Below are 15,787 nucleotides of genomic sequence, written 5' to 3' on the forward strand. Positions count from 1 at the left end.
AATAGAAGGAGAGACATCGAATGAGAGATCAGGAGGAAGATCGGAAGGAAGATCGACAGAGAGAGAGAGAGAGAGAGAGAGAGAGAGAGAGAGAGAGAGAGAGAGATCTAGAGAGGGATCTAGAGAGGGATCTAGAGAGAGATCGAGAAAGGAGGTTCCGAGAGGTCTCTCGAAGAGTAGCGCGTAGAGCAGGTCGGCCGATAAGGGCTCGTTCATAAGCGAGAGACCTCTACTTACCGATCACGTAGCTGTAGCCATCCAAAGTAAGGACACACTTTCGCGTATTGGTGGAACTCGGAATGCCGGGCACTTGTTTGCGAGAAATTCGCTTAGTAGGGCTATAAGAAGTGCCGGGGGTACTTCCGGCACCCGGGTCCGAATGGCACTTCTGCACAGGGTCTTTGCTTTGTCTAGACGTCATCGTCTTGTTAGACACCCCTTTTTCTTCCTCTTCTTCCTCTTCCTCTTCTTCTTCCACTTCTGTCTTCTCGACTCTTCTTCGTACCTTCACACCATTATGCCGTCCCCTTCTCCTCGCTTAGTAGTCTTCATGAGACAAGAGAGGATCGAATCGGCGAACTTTGCGTTCTCCACGGCTACATCTAGGCGATGACGCCGTTCTCTTTGATTACCACTTGATTTTTCTACTTTCCTCTTTTCTTGCACGGAAAAGTAGAAATTATTACTGCAACGAATCCTCAATTGACTTTTCTCATGATGTCTTTTCTTTCCTTCTCGCTCTTTATTTTCTTTCGTCTTCACATTGAGTTAACGACGGTTCGTGCCTTACGAAAGAAAACTCGTTTACTTGGCGTCGTCACGGAAAATTCCCACGCGCGCCATACACAAGGGTGCTATGATTCTTTTTATCGACAAGAAACATCGGTACCTGTGACGACCTTCCGAATTCTTCGAAACTGCGAGAATTTCGGTCTTTTCGAGAAGTAAAAACTTCGTGTTTTACTCGAACTACAATGGACGGATATAAATACGCATCGGTAATTCAAATAAGCGAGGAACAAATGTAAGGGTTCTTGTCGTTTTTTTTTCTATCGCGCTATCTCTCATTATTTCCACCTTACTGCTCGCGTCCTTTTCTCTTTTAATATATGGGTAATTCGTTCGAGAATACGTTCCTCTTTCTCTTCTTTCATCATCATCGACCATCACCTCCTCCTCCTCCTCCTCTTCCTCCTCCTCCTCCTCCTCCTCCTCAACCTTCTCCTTCCCCGTCACTACCTTCTTCACGTTCTCCTCCTTGTCCTCTAGTTCGCTTCGATAAGGTTTCCGTCCAGCAAAGCGAAAAATATATGTTGCGAACATCGACCCCGTTACGCTTCACGGTTCGTTCGACCGACGTGAACTCGCGACCCGAAACTTCTTAGTACTTCTTTTTCCATCTTCGACGGAGTCTCACCGCGAGTTAAATTCTGTACTACGTCCGGAGCTCGACGATGCTTCAGCTATGCTCTAGCTCGGAGGCACTCTCGCTAAGTTTCCAACAGAGAGAGAGAGAGAGAAAGAGAGAGAGAGAAAGAAAGCGATTTCACTTTTTGTCCTCTCTCTTTCTTATATTTCCTATTCAAGCAGTAGATATATACTCGTGTTCGAAATCCACGTGAGACCCGTTCTTGCAGCATCATCAATCGTCCAGTCAGTAATCTTACGTCGTTGATCTTTCTTATCAGAGTACTTTTCCGTATTCAAAACCGTTACGCGATCGCTATTCAACGAAAAATACGGTATTTGAGGATCGAGTATTCTTTCAAAAAAATCAAAACGCATGTATGATGGTATAGATAGAGAAAGTGAAAGGAAGATAGATATACACCAATATATATATTATATATATATGTATATATATGTATATATATACATTATCTATCGAGGGTGTGCGTGCTCGTTCTTACGATCGATTCCCCGTATCGTTCGTATAACCCAATGTTAAAATTCAGTTTACCCGCCAGCGACAGAGGCGCTCTTTCGATGCGCTTTTCAAAGCTACATCAAATTTACTCCTCCGTAGCCCCTTTCGGAGGCTACCTTTTTCATCCCATAGCTCAGGAACGATTGAATCTTTCGCGATAAGAAACACTTTACCAGTACAAATTAGATCGTAAATCGAAACCCAAGTATTGAGAATAAAATGAAAAGAAAAAAAAAAGAAAAACAGAACTAATTCCCTTCTATAAAATCGTACGAGTAGAAAGACCGCGTGCTTGGCCGGACGCGCGGATCTAAGGAAAAACGAGAACGCAAAACGCGTGTGACTCGAAGCGCGGTACCGCCACAACTGAACCTCCATTCGAAAGCTCCACCTCGTTCTAACCTCTCTCCCACCCTCTCTCTCTCTCATCCTCTTGCTCTATCATGCTCCAACTCGCCACTCGCTCTCATTCTTTCTCCCTCCTTCCCAACAAGTACCGTCGACGTGTACTTTCTCTCTTGCTTGCTTTTTATACGTCAGTTCTATCTCCGCACCCTCAGGTGTCTACGCCACTACCTAACCTCCGAGTTCGGGCTCGAAAAGCTCCCTTTGACGACCCTACTACCATCATCACCGATCCTCTTCACTCCCTCACAACTCAAACCCTTCCAACACTTTCTAAGCTAACGTATATATATATATATATATGGTTCTTACCGTACATACGATCGATCGTTCTTTCGATCTCTTCTCTTTTGTTCCTGATTGGCATAACTTCTGTCCTTTCTCTTATATTCTTCGGAGGAATATCATAAAAGGAAAAAAATATTCGACGGCTCATGATTGCGCGAGAAATTTTAACTCCAGGGAATGAAAAAGATAAGTCTGATGGAACGTACCATAGAAGATTAACACAAGCTCGATTGCAAAAGCGTCAAAGCAAAAAGGACTTTGGGCTTGCGGCAGGATTTCATCATGAAAATGAAATTAGATTTCGAACGTGATGGACAATGCTCAGTTTGTCCGTCTAATAAGAACTCTTTCTTTCTACTTAACTTAACTCATTGTTTTATTACGACTCGACGACTTCTAGTCAATACTCCTTGTCTCTCCTCTTGCTTGTTCAAATTACTTTTCTTATCGAAGTCTTTTGTGTATGTGTGTATACATGTATATATATATATATATATATATATATATATATATATATATATATATGTATATATATATATATATATATATATATATATATATATATATCTTATTGGATAAACAATGTGTCTGTGGGATCACAAAAAGACTTTAATAAAATTTTCTCTTAACGAGTAATTCGTAAATTGTAGCTAATAAAAATGCTTCAATGATTTCATATTATTTCTTCTATCGATAATCTTTCTACGATTATTTGGATTACTATCTTGTCTTCATTCTCCTCTTGAATTGTCGGTAGTATATACGAAGCCTCCTGCTTCAGTCGTTTCTTTTCTCTATTATCTCCACCTACCTACATATCTCTTGTACTCACTTCGTATATAGTTTCATCTTGTATTTTCTCTCTGAACTATTCTTTCACATTTTCAAAGCCCCGTCAGTCTCTTAAAATACACTCATTTCGTCGATAAAGTATCTAAATAAAAATAAAGTTCATCTTATTGTATTAATTAAAACCGAGCGATTAAATCCGAATGATAATGCAAGGAGATCATTACTGAACTTGGAATATAATTAACGTCTGAAGAATAATCATGGAATATACATTGATCACAGTTAACTGATATTAATCTTGAAGCAGCTTACTCCTCGTTAGTCCAGCTTTACTACGACTTTTGCTTCATCGTTGCTGATTAATGTGATCATATCTTCTAATACATATCATTCGCGCTATCGAATTCCCGACATCCTTCTTCTACCCTTCTTCTACCCTTACAAATCCTTTAGCCGCAACGGGTCGAGCAATCGTTTAATCAAGTGGAACATTCGCATCTTTCCCGAGGGAAAACTTGAAAAATTCAGCACTACCTGGACATCGAAGAAGAATATCCAGTTGCTTCATCCGTTTTATCTTCAAAATATCGTATGTCCTTCTGGTGAAGGGCTCTATAGAGTACCTCGTAACTTCGACCTTCGCAATATTAAAGCTCAACCATCCCTCCATATATATAATAACACTATATATATATAGTATTGCATACATGTAGTATTGCATTTCTCATCAGAGATAATTACCTACTCTTAACGATCCAACGAATATTTAATACTAAGAGATTCATGAAATCTTCACGATTATTTTTTCGTCGTGAAAATTTTCACGGAATCATCGCTAAATAAAAACTAATCCTAAATTCAATATGTAACTTCATAAAATTACGCGACATTTGACACTATTAATTTATAATTGACAAATAATAATTCGCGTAAAAGAAACGTAATGTTTTGTTATAAAATAATAAATTATAAAATCAATGTTTATTGAAAATATAAAAATAGAATTAACACAAGTGGTGACGAGTGAATATAACTTTAAATTTCATCATACAATTTTCTTGTTTACATATTACTCTGCACATTTCGTTTTTCTTGAAAATATATGAAAATTGTCATCCCGAATGCCGAATAGTAAGAATAGAAATACGAAGATACATAAAGTCAATGCAGCGAAAACATGTACTACCTTCTTCACTTTTCCACACATCAGGACAGATTTCCATGATTTTGTAGGATATGTTTCGTGTGATTTTCATGCGAGAAAAATACAGTCTCTGAAAAGCGAAGATAATATTTTGGAAAAACGATCGAATAATAGTAACCCTCACTTCAAGGCAAGTCTCGCTTTCAATGGAACTTTTTATGTTCTTCCTCTTCAAGAACTTTGTGGTTTTCTTCGAACTTTCCAGAGACGTCATTCCGATCCAACCGCTCCCACGTGCTTCTACTCTATAAAATTTACGTTTAACTCTTACTATTTTACATAAGACGATAATCCTGTAAAAGTTTCGAAATACACTTAATCCCTTAGAAAAGATTCTTTTCTGTAAAATGATAAAGAAAACAAGGCCAACTTGTTAAGGTTGAAAATTGTCAACGATTTTTCTTGAATTTATTATTATTAAAGTTCATAGCATCTGAAAACAATAAGCAAAAAAATGCATGTTCTTTATCGCAATATTTATGAAAAAAAAAGAGGAAAAATAAATAAATAAAAAACAAAAAAAGCAACGTAACAAATCCGTGTAAAATGGATTCGAACTACAATATCAGCTTTAACATTTCCATTCTTTGGTACAAAAGGAAAATATTACAATACGTACTTATGTTTTACGTAGCGAATTTATCAAGCTACGAGGCGGAACTTGAAAAGAATCGAGGAATTCCTTTCTCGCGAGTAACATATTTCATCCGATCGAACACTGAGCTGACTGAGTTCGGTTTCCTAAATTCAGTTCGTGTTACATTTTTATTCGAGTGACTTTTACGTGCGAATTATCCAATATTCTACGCTCACCGAGCGCCACTGGACCGTATTACGTCCTCGTACGTCCCTCGATCGATACCTCGATTATCTCAATCACCATAAAAGTAACCTACCTCGTCTCACCATCGACATAGAAGAAAAATATCTTTTACTATTGATCGCTATAAAAAAGTTTATTGTCGTCTGATTCAAATATGTAGGACGAATTAAGTCGAGAAAATTCCTAGTAGAATCGCACGCTTTCTTTTTTCTCATTAACGTGAGTACCAAGGCGCACATTTGAAGAGTAAGTCACTAACACTCGGAATACCTCCCTTGCAATGTTCTTGAGACGGACCCACGTGGATTCTTGATAAAAAAAAGCTAGAGTAGATATATATTTACCAGGACATACGTCATTCACGATTTAGAAGAAAATGTTACAAAGAAAAAGTTTTCCAAACTCAAAGCCGACAGGAAATAAAACAAAGTAGGTACACCGAAATAAAATAAAAATAATTTTATTGCATCGCAAACTTGACATATATAGTCATTATTAGGTTTAGAGATCGTAAAGTCAAGCTACTATAATCGGTTAAATCCATTTGGAAGGAACTTCAAATCCCAAGGGCATAAAAGTTTTCGAATCTCGTCGCCGTCAAACGTTCGTGTATACGTCCGTACGTAGGTCCGGGTGTTCCGTTTCCGTATATAATAACGATGTTGAGACGTTTTTATCAGTACGACCCGCTAAAAGATATGACCCGAGATAATATGGCATTTTGCCGTTTATCACCGAGTGCACTTAATGGCGACCGTTGCATTAGAGCACTAGACCTTCGATTAATGCATGAATTAATCTATCGTTAAAACGATCGAGAGAAAAAAAGTGGCAGGACGGTTGCCGATAAAGAATTTACCTTTTAAAAATCTTTTTTTCGTATCTATCAAAAATTACATCAAAAAGTATGAAAGAATGAAATTAATTATGGAACATGATCGCATATCTATTTTCTTCCAGCTATGTATATAATTCCATGGATATTATTTTTGAAACATTTTTACGGTGCATGAATTTCCTCGAAACTTTTAAAAACGATATTCGAATAATGTTAAACTCACCAAATCGAAATTTCACGATGATAAGGAATTAATTATCGAGCTTTCACCACAAATCGTACATTTACTATAATACTCTCAAGCCGATTGTACCAACATTATCCTGATTCGCTTGTCTGAACATCTAGTTTGTATCTTACAGCGAGTATACGTTTTATCTATAGTATCGGTGCATTAATCTCCTTTAAAAGCAGGATAAGCTTTGTCTTCTAGAAAAATACTCTCAGCTTGCACGAATTTATAGCCCAAGCAACATTTTATCTGACTTATTAGCGAGTTCGAAGGTGAATAGAATCGATGCGTTCAAGATTATAAATGGGGCAGGATAAAAGTGAAATGGTCAAAATTTCGAATAAGTTCATAATTATCCGATTGTTTGTTTTAAAATTTTATTTTAACTCGAACTCATAATAACACATAAATACCGCAACTAATATCCAACAACGTATGCGATTATGTGAGAACGTACAGACTCCATGCGACATATGCATTATACACCTATCGACTTTGTAATGCAAATTCAAATGCTAATATTATCAAGAGTTGTATCAAGTTAAAGCTTTCGAACTAACTTCTCCATGGTTGTTGTAAATATACAGCAGCGTAAAAAAATCATTTCCTCATTATTATAATTAACTCACAAAAGCATTTATGAAACGAATAGATTTAGATTAACAATCTGCTACTATATGTTTCCTTTGATTTCTTCCTTTTCTTTTTCACGATTAATATTTGAAGATAAAAAAAATTATAGTTCGTTAGAAAAACATTGGAAAAAGACAAAATGACAGACGTTAATCAGTGATGACGTTTATATATGAATCATAACTTAATTCAAATAACTAATACCTAAAGCTCGGTCTAATTTCATGCAGTTTAATTTCACCAAGATTTACTGACATTCCCGGTTACCGTTTTAATCTCAGTCGGACTTCTAACGTTAAATACTATTTCTAGGAAAATTGTCACGAGACATTTCACATTTATTATATTAAGAAATATTTAATAAACATTTTTCAAGCATTTGAAAATAAATCGATACTCGTCAATGGAGTTTCGAATTTTTCTAATCTTTCTTCTTTTCAAAGTAACGTGACTTTTATGTAAAATTTAGAAATACAAGTAGAACAATATGTTTTGCTATACGATGTAATATTGCGAGAAAATCGTTAAGTTATAAACAAATGATAGAATTTGATGAAAACTTTTTGTATGAAAAATACCGACGTATCGATGCAAAGTGTTTCATAAATATAGAAAGAATGAAAAAATCTGGGACAAAGAAAACGTGTACACACTTATGTTTGATTTTGCAGCACGTTGCCACAAAGTACCAATGAACGTATGCGATAATATCGAAACCAAAGAGATCCTATCGCATATTATAATCGATATTCCACGAAGAAAATTATGATCTAACACATGACTAATACTAAACGGTGACTACGCGTGACTTGAATATATATGCGCCATTGCATTAGACGGGCAATTACAAGAAATAACCGATTTTCCACTTTTAATATTATAAAATTATTAAAAAGAAAAACGTGTACCGCATAAATTTCCTTTCGATCGTGCTTACTTCTCTTTATAAACTAATACACTTACGCGAAGATATCACAGATATCCTCGTTTATATTTTCCAACATTTTTAAAGCAGATATCTTTCGTGCGAAAAATTTGTTCCTCAATCAAAATTTTACATACAGAAAAGAAAATGCAAAGTGATAGATAACTAATATTTTGACGCTACCATTTAAATACTCACACCTTCTATATCTTACATACATACATATGTCGTTTAATCGCTTTACATATCTTCACAAACCCCATCCCACTCCATTTTCTTCTTCCTCCTACTATAATCGATAGATACGCCGAAAGCGACGGAAGTCCATAAAGTCGGCAAATAACGTGAAAATGTCGTTCCTAAATCCATCCTATAGAAATTTTATCATCAAAAAAGGCGCATTTTATAAAATCAATATCACAAAATATATTTACCGTATTAATTATTTATCGCTAATATTATTTCACGCTAGAAATAATAATCACTTATCGGATATAGAGTTTTAATTAAATTTACGAATTGTATATATATATTCTAGCTTTTAATATCTACCATATTATTGAATTTCGAAATTACGATCAAACTATAAAGTGTTTAATATAGATGGATATATATCAAATGTAAAATCTATTTCTGATAAATTTATTTCTAATTGTACTATCAATTCTCCTTTTAATTTCTACAATCTTTCAATTTCTTCTACTAATTATTCCGAATAATGTTGTTTCCTTGATTAAAAATTTTAATTGGAAAAACTGAAACAAGATAAAGTTACCAACGTTTGATTACAGTTTTCTACCCTATCGTGATATGTTTCCCATCGAACTTCCATCATATTCCACAATTGCAGCAGATTTGTAGACTTGTTGAAGACATGCGCTCCCTGCTTTATCGACCTCTGCCGGATATTACTACAGACACCAACATTTCCGTTCAATCTCGAGGGAATTAACAAAAAGGATATTAACAGTTGACAATGTTTAAACGCCGCATTTCCTCCTAATCAAGTACTTTTTATTGCTACATCGATTATTGAACAACCTACGTTGAGTTAATCCATATACACGTAAACACATGAAATTTAAAATACAAAAAATTAATTTACATTATTCAAATTCATATGATCTTTCGTATTTCGATTTGTCGACGCTCATTTTTACCCATAAAAAGCCTTTCGAAATGTTATATAATCGCATAAATAGTATTAAATCGCAACAAAATCGTCAAACTCATCGTCAAGTATAAAAATCAGAATTTAAAAATCGAAATACATATGTAAAGAGATACTTAGATTATCCTGACTGAATCGATTCACCTTTAACGTAAGTACTGTTTACGTATGAAAGGTCATGATCATGACTTTGACGATCTCTTCTCTGGTAAAAGACGTAATACATGGTTCTTTGTACGAGTAAAATGTGTACACGAACGAAACTTAATCACATACATAATATGCTACAAATGCAAAAGAATGATTTATCAATGCCATTGGCATTTATTACGTACATCATGTCAATCATTATTCTTTACTTTTCATCAATGTCAGTAATCATTCGAAAATTATTAGTCTATTCGGATAATTTATCGTATAATACTAATTGAGTTAATATATGTACATATCAGCAAAGTTTTATCTTCTTCGTACGTTTTCATTATAATGTGTATCAAATACTAATGCGTTTGTAGATTGTAATCGTATTTACGATAAATGGAATGATATACGATTTACTACCACATGTACGTTCGAACGATCCTTAGACTAGACTGTCGTAGATTTATATCAAGCAAGGTCAACAAGCGACGGACAGTTCCTCGTCCTGTCAAGTTTACAAATACGATCTATTATCCTAGGTCACGAATCCCATGATCTCAATGTCGCACAAGACGGAAAACTAGATAGTTCTCGCCAAACAAAAAACAAAAATGATAAAAAACAAACAAAACGTGCATTTGCATTTCCGTTCCGAAAAGAGAAGAACTTGATTCGACAATTTATCAAATAAAAATAAATAAATTTTTCTTTATATCTCATTCATGAAAAAGAAATTTTTATATCTAACGAGAAATTTAAAAGTCTTATTTGATATTTAATGTCAAAAGTCAAATATCACCTTATATCGCATAAAAATTCACGAAATGATCTTCGACAAAAATTTTACAGACTGCATCAATTGAGTTCACTTGAGTCATGTTGATCTTGCTATACCACTTTAGTTAACAAATTACCGATTTCCATTTTTTCTATCTATATTTAAAACCATAAACATAATCTTTTTTTATCTTGTGTGCTTCAATTTCGCCCTCTTTCTCTCTCTTTCTCTCTCTCTCTCTCTCTCTCTCTCTCTCTCTCTTTATTGTAAAAATAAAAACGAAATATAAGCATTAAATATCTGTGTCAAATCTCAAATATGAAAGCTTACTCGAAAAAAAGAACTTCAAAATTTTTCAGGAAAAACTACAAGCCGCTTTAAAAGCGTAAAAAACCTCTCGACCTTTGTGTTAAATGCTAGACGAGAGTCGAGTTTAACGAACTAACGTGAAAATTATCCTAGGAAATAATCCATCCGTGATATGTAAATTTTTTTAATTTATATAAATATTATTACTATCAATATTAATTTCACGTTAAATATGTTAACTTTTTCAATTACTTTACAATATATTATATAATATTACCAAAAATTCACAAGTTATGAAACAAATGGAACAAACAGCACATCAATATTTTCAATAACGATATTTTTAAAAATACGAATATAAGATACTGTATTTGACGTAAAGGGAACATTATAATGGCATTTATAAAAATAACAAACGCCATGCGATTTGAATACATCTTTTCTCGGTGCTATTGAATTTTAAAATTGTATCGCCATGTAGGCCATTCAATCCCTTTGTAAACAATCGCGATCTACAAAGCCTTTCCTCGCTATTAATTTTGCGTTGAATTCGTATCACGATTTCTCACAATTTAATTTTTATCATGAACAACCATTGTACTTTTCAACGACAGCGAGACAATTACTTGAAACAATAGCGATGATTGAAAAAAATTGATTGCATCGATGAAATGAATTTTCTATTTTGACGAAAAACATATAGATAGATAAAATAATAAATTTTTTTGATCATACGTAACGTTGAATCATTTCGTCAAAGGGAAAAAATTTACAATATATACATAAGTTTTATAGATAGGTTTATGTACTTATATGGACTTTCCTTATATACTTAGTATAAAAAATGAACAAAATTCAATGTTTTGATAAGACCCTTTCCATTTATAAAGTTAATCTCTTACGAAATAAGAGAAAAATTGATTGCATTGACAAAATTGACAATGTTTCTTCGACTCGATAGTACGAACATCATAAAAGTATCGCAAAAGAACTATATATTAACAAAATAAAGGCAAGTACTTGGTGTTGAAGTGCCCGAAGGAAAACTACTCTTAAAGAGAATCTACAAAAATGAAATTAAAGTTGTCGATGTGTAGGAAACAGGAAACGGTCTAAAAAAAAAAAAAGAAAGAAAGAAAGAAAAAAAGAAAAGAAAAATAAAATGCTTTTCCTTCGGGGCGCAATCATCGCCCGATCCAATTTTAGTTTTAAAAATACGCGTCTATCTCTTCGTGTCTCTTCTAATAATATACAATTTATTAAATCGAAAAAAAAACCGTGATAATATTATCGTTTAGTAGTATCGTAAAGATCAGAATAAAATCATAATAATCGTTATATGTTATAGCAGCATGTGTAAATGAATTAAATTGTCAACTAGTATAGCGTTTATATAAGTTCATAATGCATATAGTCACCTAATTCATAACATGCATTAGCTCCTAGTAATATCTTTTCTAAAACTCGATTAACCCATTATCCTATTAAAGTTTAAAGCAATTATATGACCTCGATGAATCTATACGCATATATACGTGTACGATTCCGATTCTCTATCTGTGCATCAATACGTACTATATATATATATATATTTCTCATCGAATTTCTCTTGATTTCTAGATTATTATACTACGTAACGAGAGTTTATTTCTTCGTAAGATCCCTTTGATCTAACTCTCCGAAATTCTGAAACTTGATCGCGTGCTACGAAATTCTAAATAACTTGTAGATCAGTTAAAAGAATTGGTAAACAAATGGTAATTCAAATTGACAAATTTGAACACTACATCTTTCGAAAGAACAGAACGCATTTTTTCGTTTCAATTTATCTTACTTAATCAAGATTTGTTGATGGGTAAAAATCACGATGAAAAATGATTGCGAATTTCGGAGCTCCTTTATTAACTCATACTGGAAAATAGATGACCTTAGGAGTATAAAAAACTACCTACTCGTGATTGAAGTATAAACTTTTTCGTCTCTTTTTATATATATATATATATATATATATATATATATATAAATATACGTTATATCCTAGGAATGTCTGTTCAAAAAAAGATTTCTATATATACAGAGGAATAATTAAGCCAATGAGAAAAATATAAAGAGAAATAAATAAGTAATCGTCAAAGTTAAAAGGATTACATAAAATCAATATGTGCCTGAGCTTTTTGATTAAAATGACGTCAATCATCATGCATTATTTTCTATATGTCGTATGTACAATCCATTTTTTCTTTTTCTAATTCGCGACTTCAGTCTATCCAACTTGTCTAGGAATAAGAGATTAAGATATCATTTTCTAGAAAATTCTTTTTATATTCTCGTCAGAGATCATTATGATCCGATGGACAATAGCGACATAATTTATTTTATTGATGAAAAAATATTGCGAAATCTAACTCTATTATATGATATCAAAGGTTATAATATTTTCAACGATCACGGCTATAAATTGTGAACCCAAGGTATTTGTCAATGACAGCACGTATAAATGATCAATTTCTTGTCATGTGAAAAATATGTTTTCTATCTTACGTAAAATAGTACAAATGCATCTACATCCAAGTGTATGTTGTTGGGAATAGGTTAAAAATGATATCAATACCACGATATTAGTAATCTCAGAAGTTCCGAACAGATGCAAGCCTAGAATTTCAAACGTAATATGTATGTATGCATGTATAACGCTATCAATATTTGAATGCAGAGTCACGAGTATTGCATTGTCATTATAAAATATCTACTAGCTGTTGATGTTTTGTTATTTGCACGTATTTCGTGAGTTGCAATTTAATTGGTACAATTGTCATCGTGTTTACAAATCTGTATGTAAGTATTACCTATCATTAGAGATATATTTATAGAAATAATAACCTAAGGATATTTATATATACATATATATATATATATATATATATATATATATATATTAATATAGAAATAATAAGTTAGAAATTATTATATAATGATAGTACTTGAAATATAATAAATATAATGATCGTGCTTGAAAAGTTTATACCATCAATTAATACGATTCAAATATAAATCGATTAATTTTGAATGTTCTTACTTTCATTTGGATAAAAATTTAATAATAAATCCTTCTACCTCTCATATATACCATATCTCTTTTAAAATATTACAGCTCAATAAACGATATCTTTATTCTTACGAACATATTCTGTATAGATACGTAATAAATAATAACGTTCTTATGGTATACGTCTACGAAAAATTATTTTCAACGAAACCTACGATAAAATCACTCGATGCCAACATCTTATCTCTCAAATATTGCTAGTAAAAATACGATCGCCTATAAAACATTTTCTAGATATAACTCGACATTCCGTAGTTTGATCCCACAAGATGATTTACGCGCGATAACTCTGAAGCACCTATTTCTCTGGTGACGCGAGAAGGACCGCAGAAGTATCGAGTTTTAACGGGCAAATGCAGTCTCTTTTGAATTTCTCTCTCTCTCTCTCTCTCTCTCTCGCTCTCTCTCCTTTCTTCCTTCCTTCCTTCCTTCCTTCCTTCCTTCCTACTTTCCATCGGTCATTCTTCGCGCAGTATACTATCTCATGCAAATAAATATCTTCTTTCTCTTTTCATCACTTTCTTCTTCATATCATTTCACCTTTCATCGAACAAGTCAAACGTATCGTATTGAAAGATAATAACGATCTTTTATTCGTTTCGTTTTCATTATCTCATAAAACATTTTAAGGATGAAACGTAGTATATCTCAATTTGCAGATTTCTATTTTAATTTAATTTTCATAAATATCTTTACAATAATCTATTTGTTATGTGAAAATTCGACATAGACTACTTAATTGTCAACGACAATTAAAGGCATTTCTTTTCGTTTTTATATAAATTTTTATTACGGCTGAATGATAAATTTATTGCTGTGCATTAAAAATAATGTACTATGGTGAAAGAAATTGAAAATCAATATTTAAGTCTATTCTCTAATGCCGTGACCAAGCAGTATTTGCGTGCAGAAAGGAATAGATAAGAAAAGTTGCAAAGTAGAACGTTCTCTATTTCCGGTATCAATGTTGTAACTGTAACCCCGATGTAAAATATCGGTAAAAATCTATATTTACTACTGTACAAGTAAAGTAACACGTACTCGACACTTTATACATTATTGTCGTCATTGAACGCTTTAGTCAATCGTCTCTCTACTACTGTCTGACAAAAATTATCTGTCGACTACTGCCAGCTACGTCCGACTATATATAACTAAAACTACTGCTTGATCAAGATTCTTTCTTTTTCCGATAATCACTTTTCCTATAACTATCGGATGAATACAAATTTAACTAGAGATAAAAACAAATTTACCATATAAATGAGAAAAAATATAAATGGGAAAAATGTCTCTTTTAAATATTCTGATGTTTTCAATGGTGAATTTCTATGTCGAAGAATCACGACATACGTAACATAAAGAAAAAAATGTTTGACACTGAAAAATAAGCTTTATGTATCAATAAGAAGATTGAGAAGGAGTCTGTATACTACTAGTATAATACATAAAAAAAAAATATATACATATATGTCAATATTCATCTAAATTCCAAATTTTTTATATTTTATAATACATATACTTTCTTATTATTAAAATCGAAAGATCGATATCTCGCCAAATGAATAGTTCTTAAATAAAATACAAGTATTCATTGTGTGATTTTATCATTTTGTATTATATATCCATTGATGATCTCCAGTCTTAAATAAAATAGAGATTATAAACGCAAAATCTATAACACTCTTAAAGTGAACATAATCCGGGAAAGTTAATCGTAATATAGATCAAATATTTTCGTCAGAGCTGCGTCAAGGTTACAAAAGATATTAATATAAAAATGATAAAATAATGAAAATATGTAGAATATTTTAGAAATTTACCTATTGTATAAATTGCACCGTCTAGATGAAAAGTTGCACTTTTGCACTTTTTGAAGATCTTCTGATGCGGATAAGAACGCAAAGGTGCTGACGGGAGCGGTGGTTCTTTCATTTCTTCTTTGTGTTCAATATTTTCCTCGTCCTTATTCATTTTTACGACACCAATGTTTTATATTCACTATTTAAACACTCCACTGATAAAACGATAAATTTTTAAATGATATTATTTTCGACGTTAATCATATCAAAAATTTAATTAACACGCCTATTCTGTCATAGAATCATTGATAATATTCAAATTATCATTTATCAATTATCACCGTTATCGATAATAAAACCCTTCGAATACAATCTAAGAAAAAAAAAATGTCATTTTATAATGCGATTTAATC

The 15,787-nt window shown here is 32.8% G+C and overlaps 1 protein-coding gene across 15 annotated transcripts in view; it reads right to left on the bottom strand.

The window, feature by feature from the left end:
* LOC124427361 (calcium/calmodulin-dependent 3',5'-cyclic nucleotide phosphodiesterase 1-like) overlaps positions 1-15,787 on the bottom strand; it is a 69,679-nt gene that overhangs the window by 38,436 nt on the left and 15,456 nt on the right. The window contains exon 1 of one of the 15 annotated variants that reach the window (XM_046970200.1): positions 15,396-15,561. The exons of 9 other annotated variants lie outside the window; for them this stretch is intronic. In XM_046970200.1, coding sequence (XP_046826156.1) covers positions 15,396-15,546 — 151 coding nt within the window. In that variant the 5' untranslated portion in view covers positions 15,547-15,561. Of the gene's footprint in view, positions 1-237; positions 695-15,395; positions 15,562-15,787 lie in introns of those variants that run through there. 5 more of the 15 variants (XM_046970199.1, XM_046970198.1, XM_046970202.1 and 2 more) reach the window with 5 other exon arrangements.

Source organism: Vespa crabro, chromosome 10, assembly GCF_910589235.1.
Source record: "Vespa crabro chromosome 10, iyVesCrab1.2, whole genome shotgun sequence".
NCBI classification, from domain to species: domain Eukaryota; kingdom Metazoa; phylum Arthropoda; class Insecta; order Hymenoptera; family Vespidae; genus Vespa; species Vespa crabro.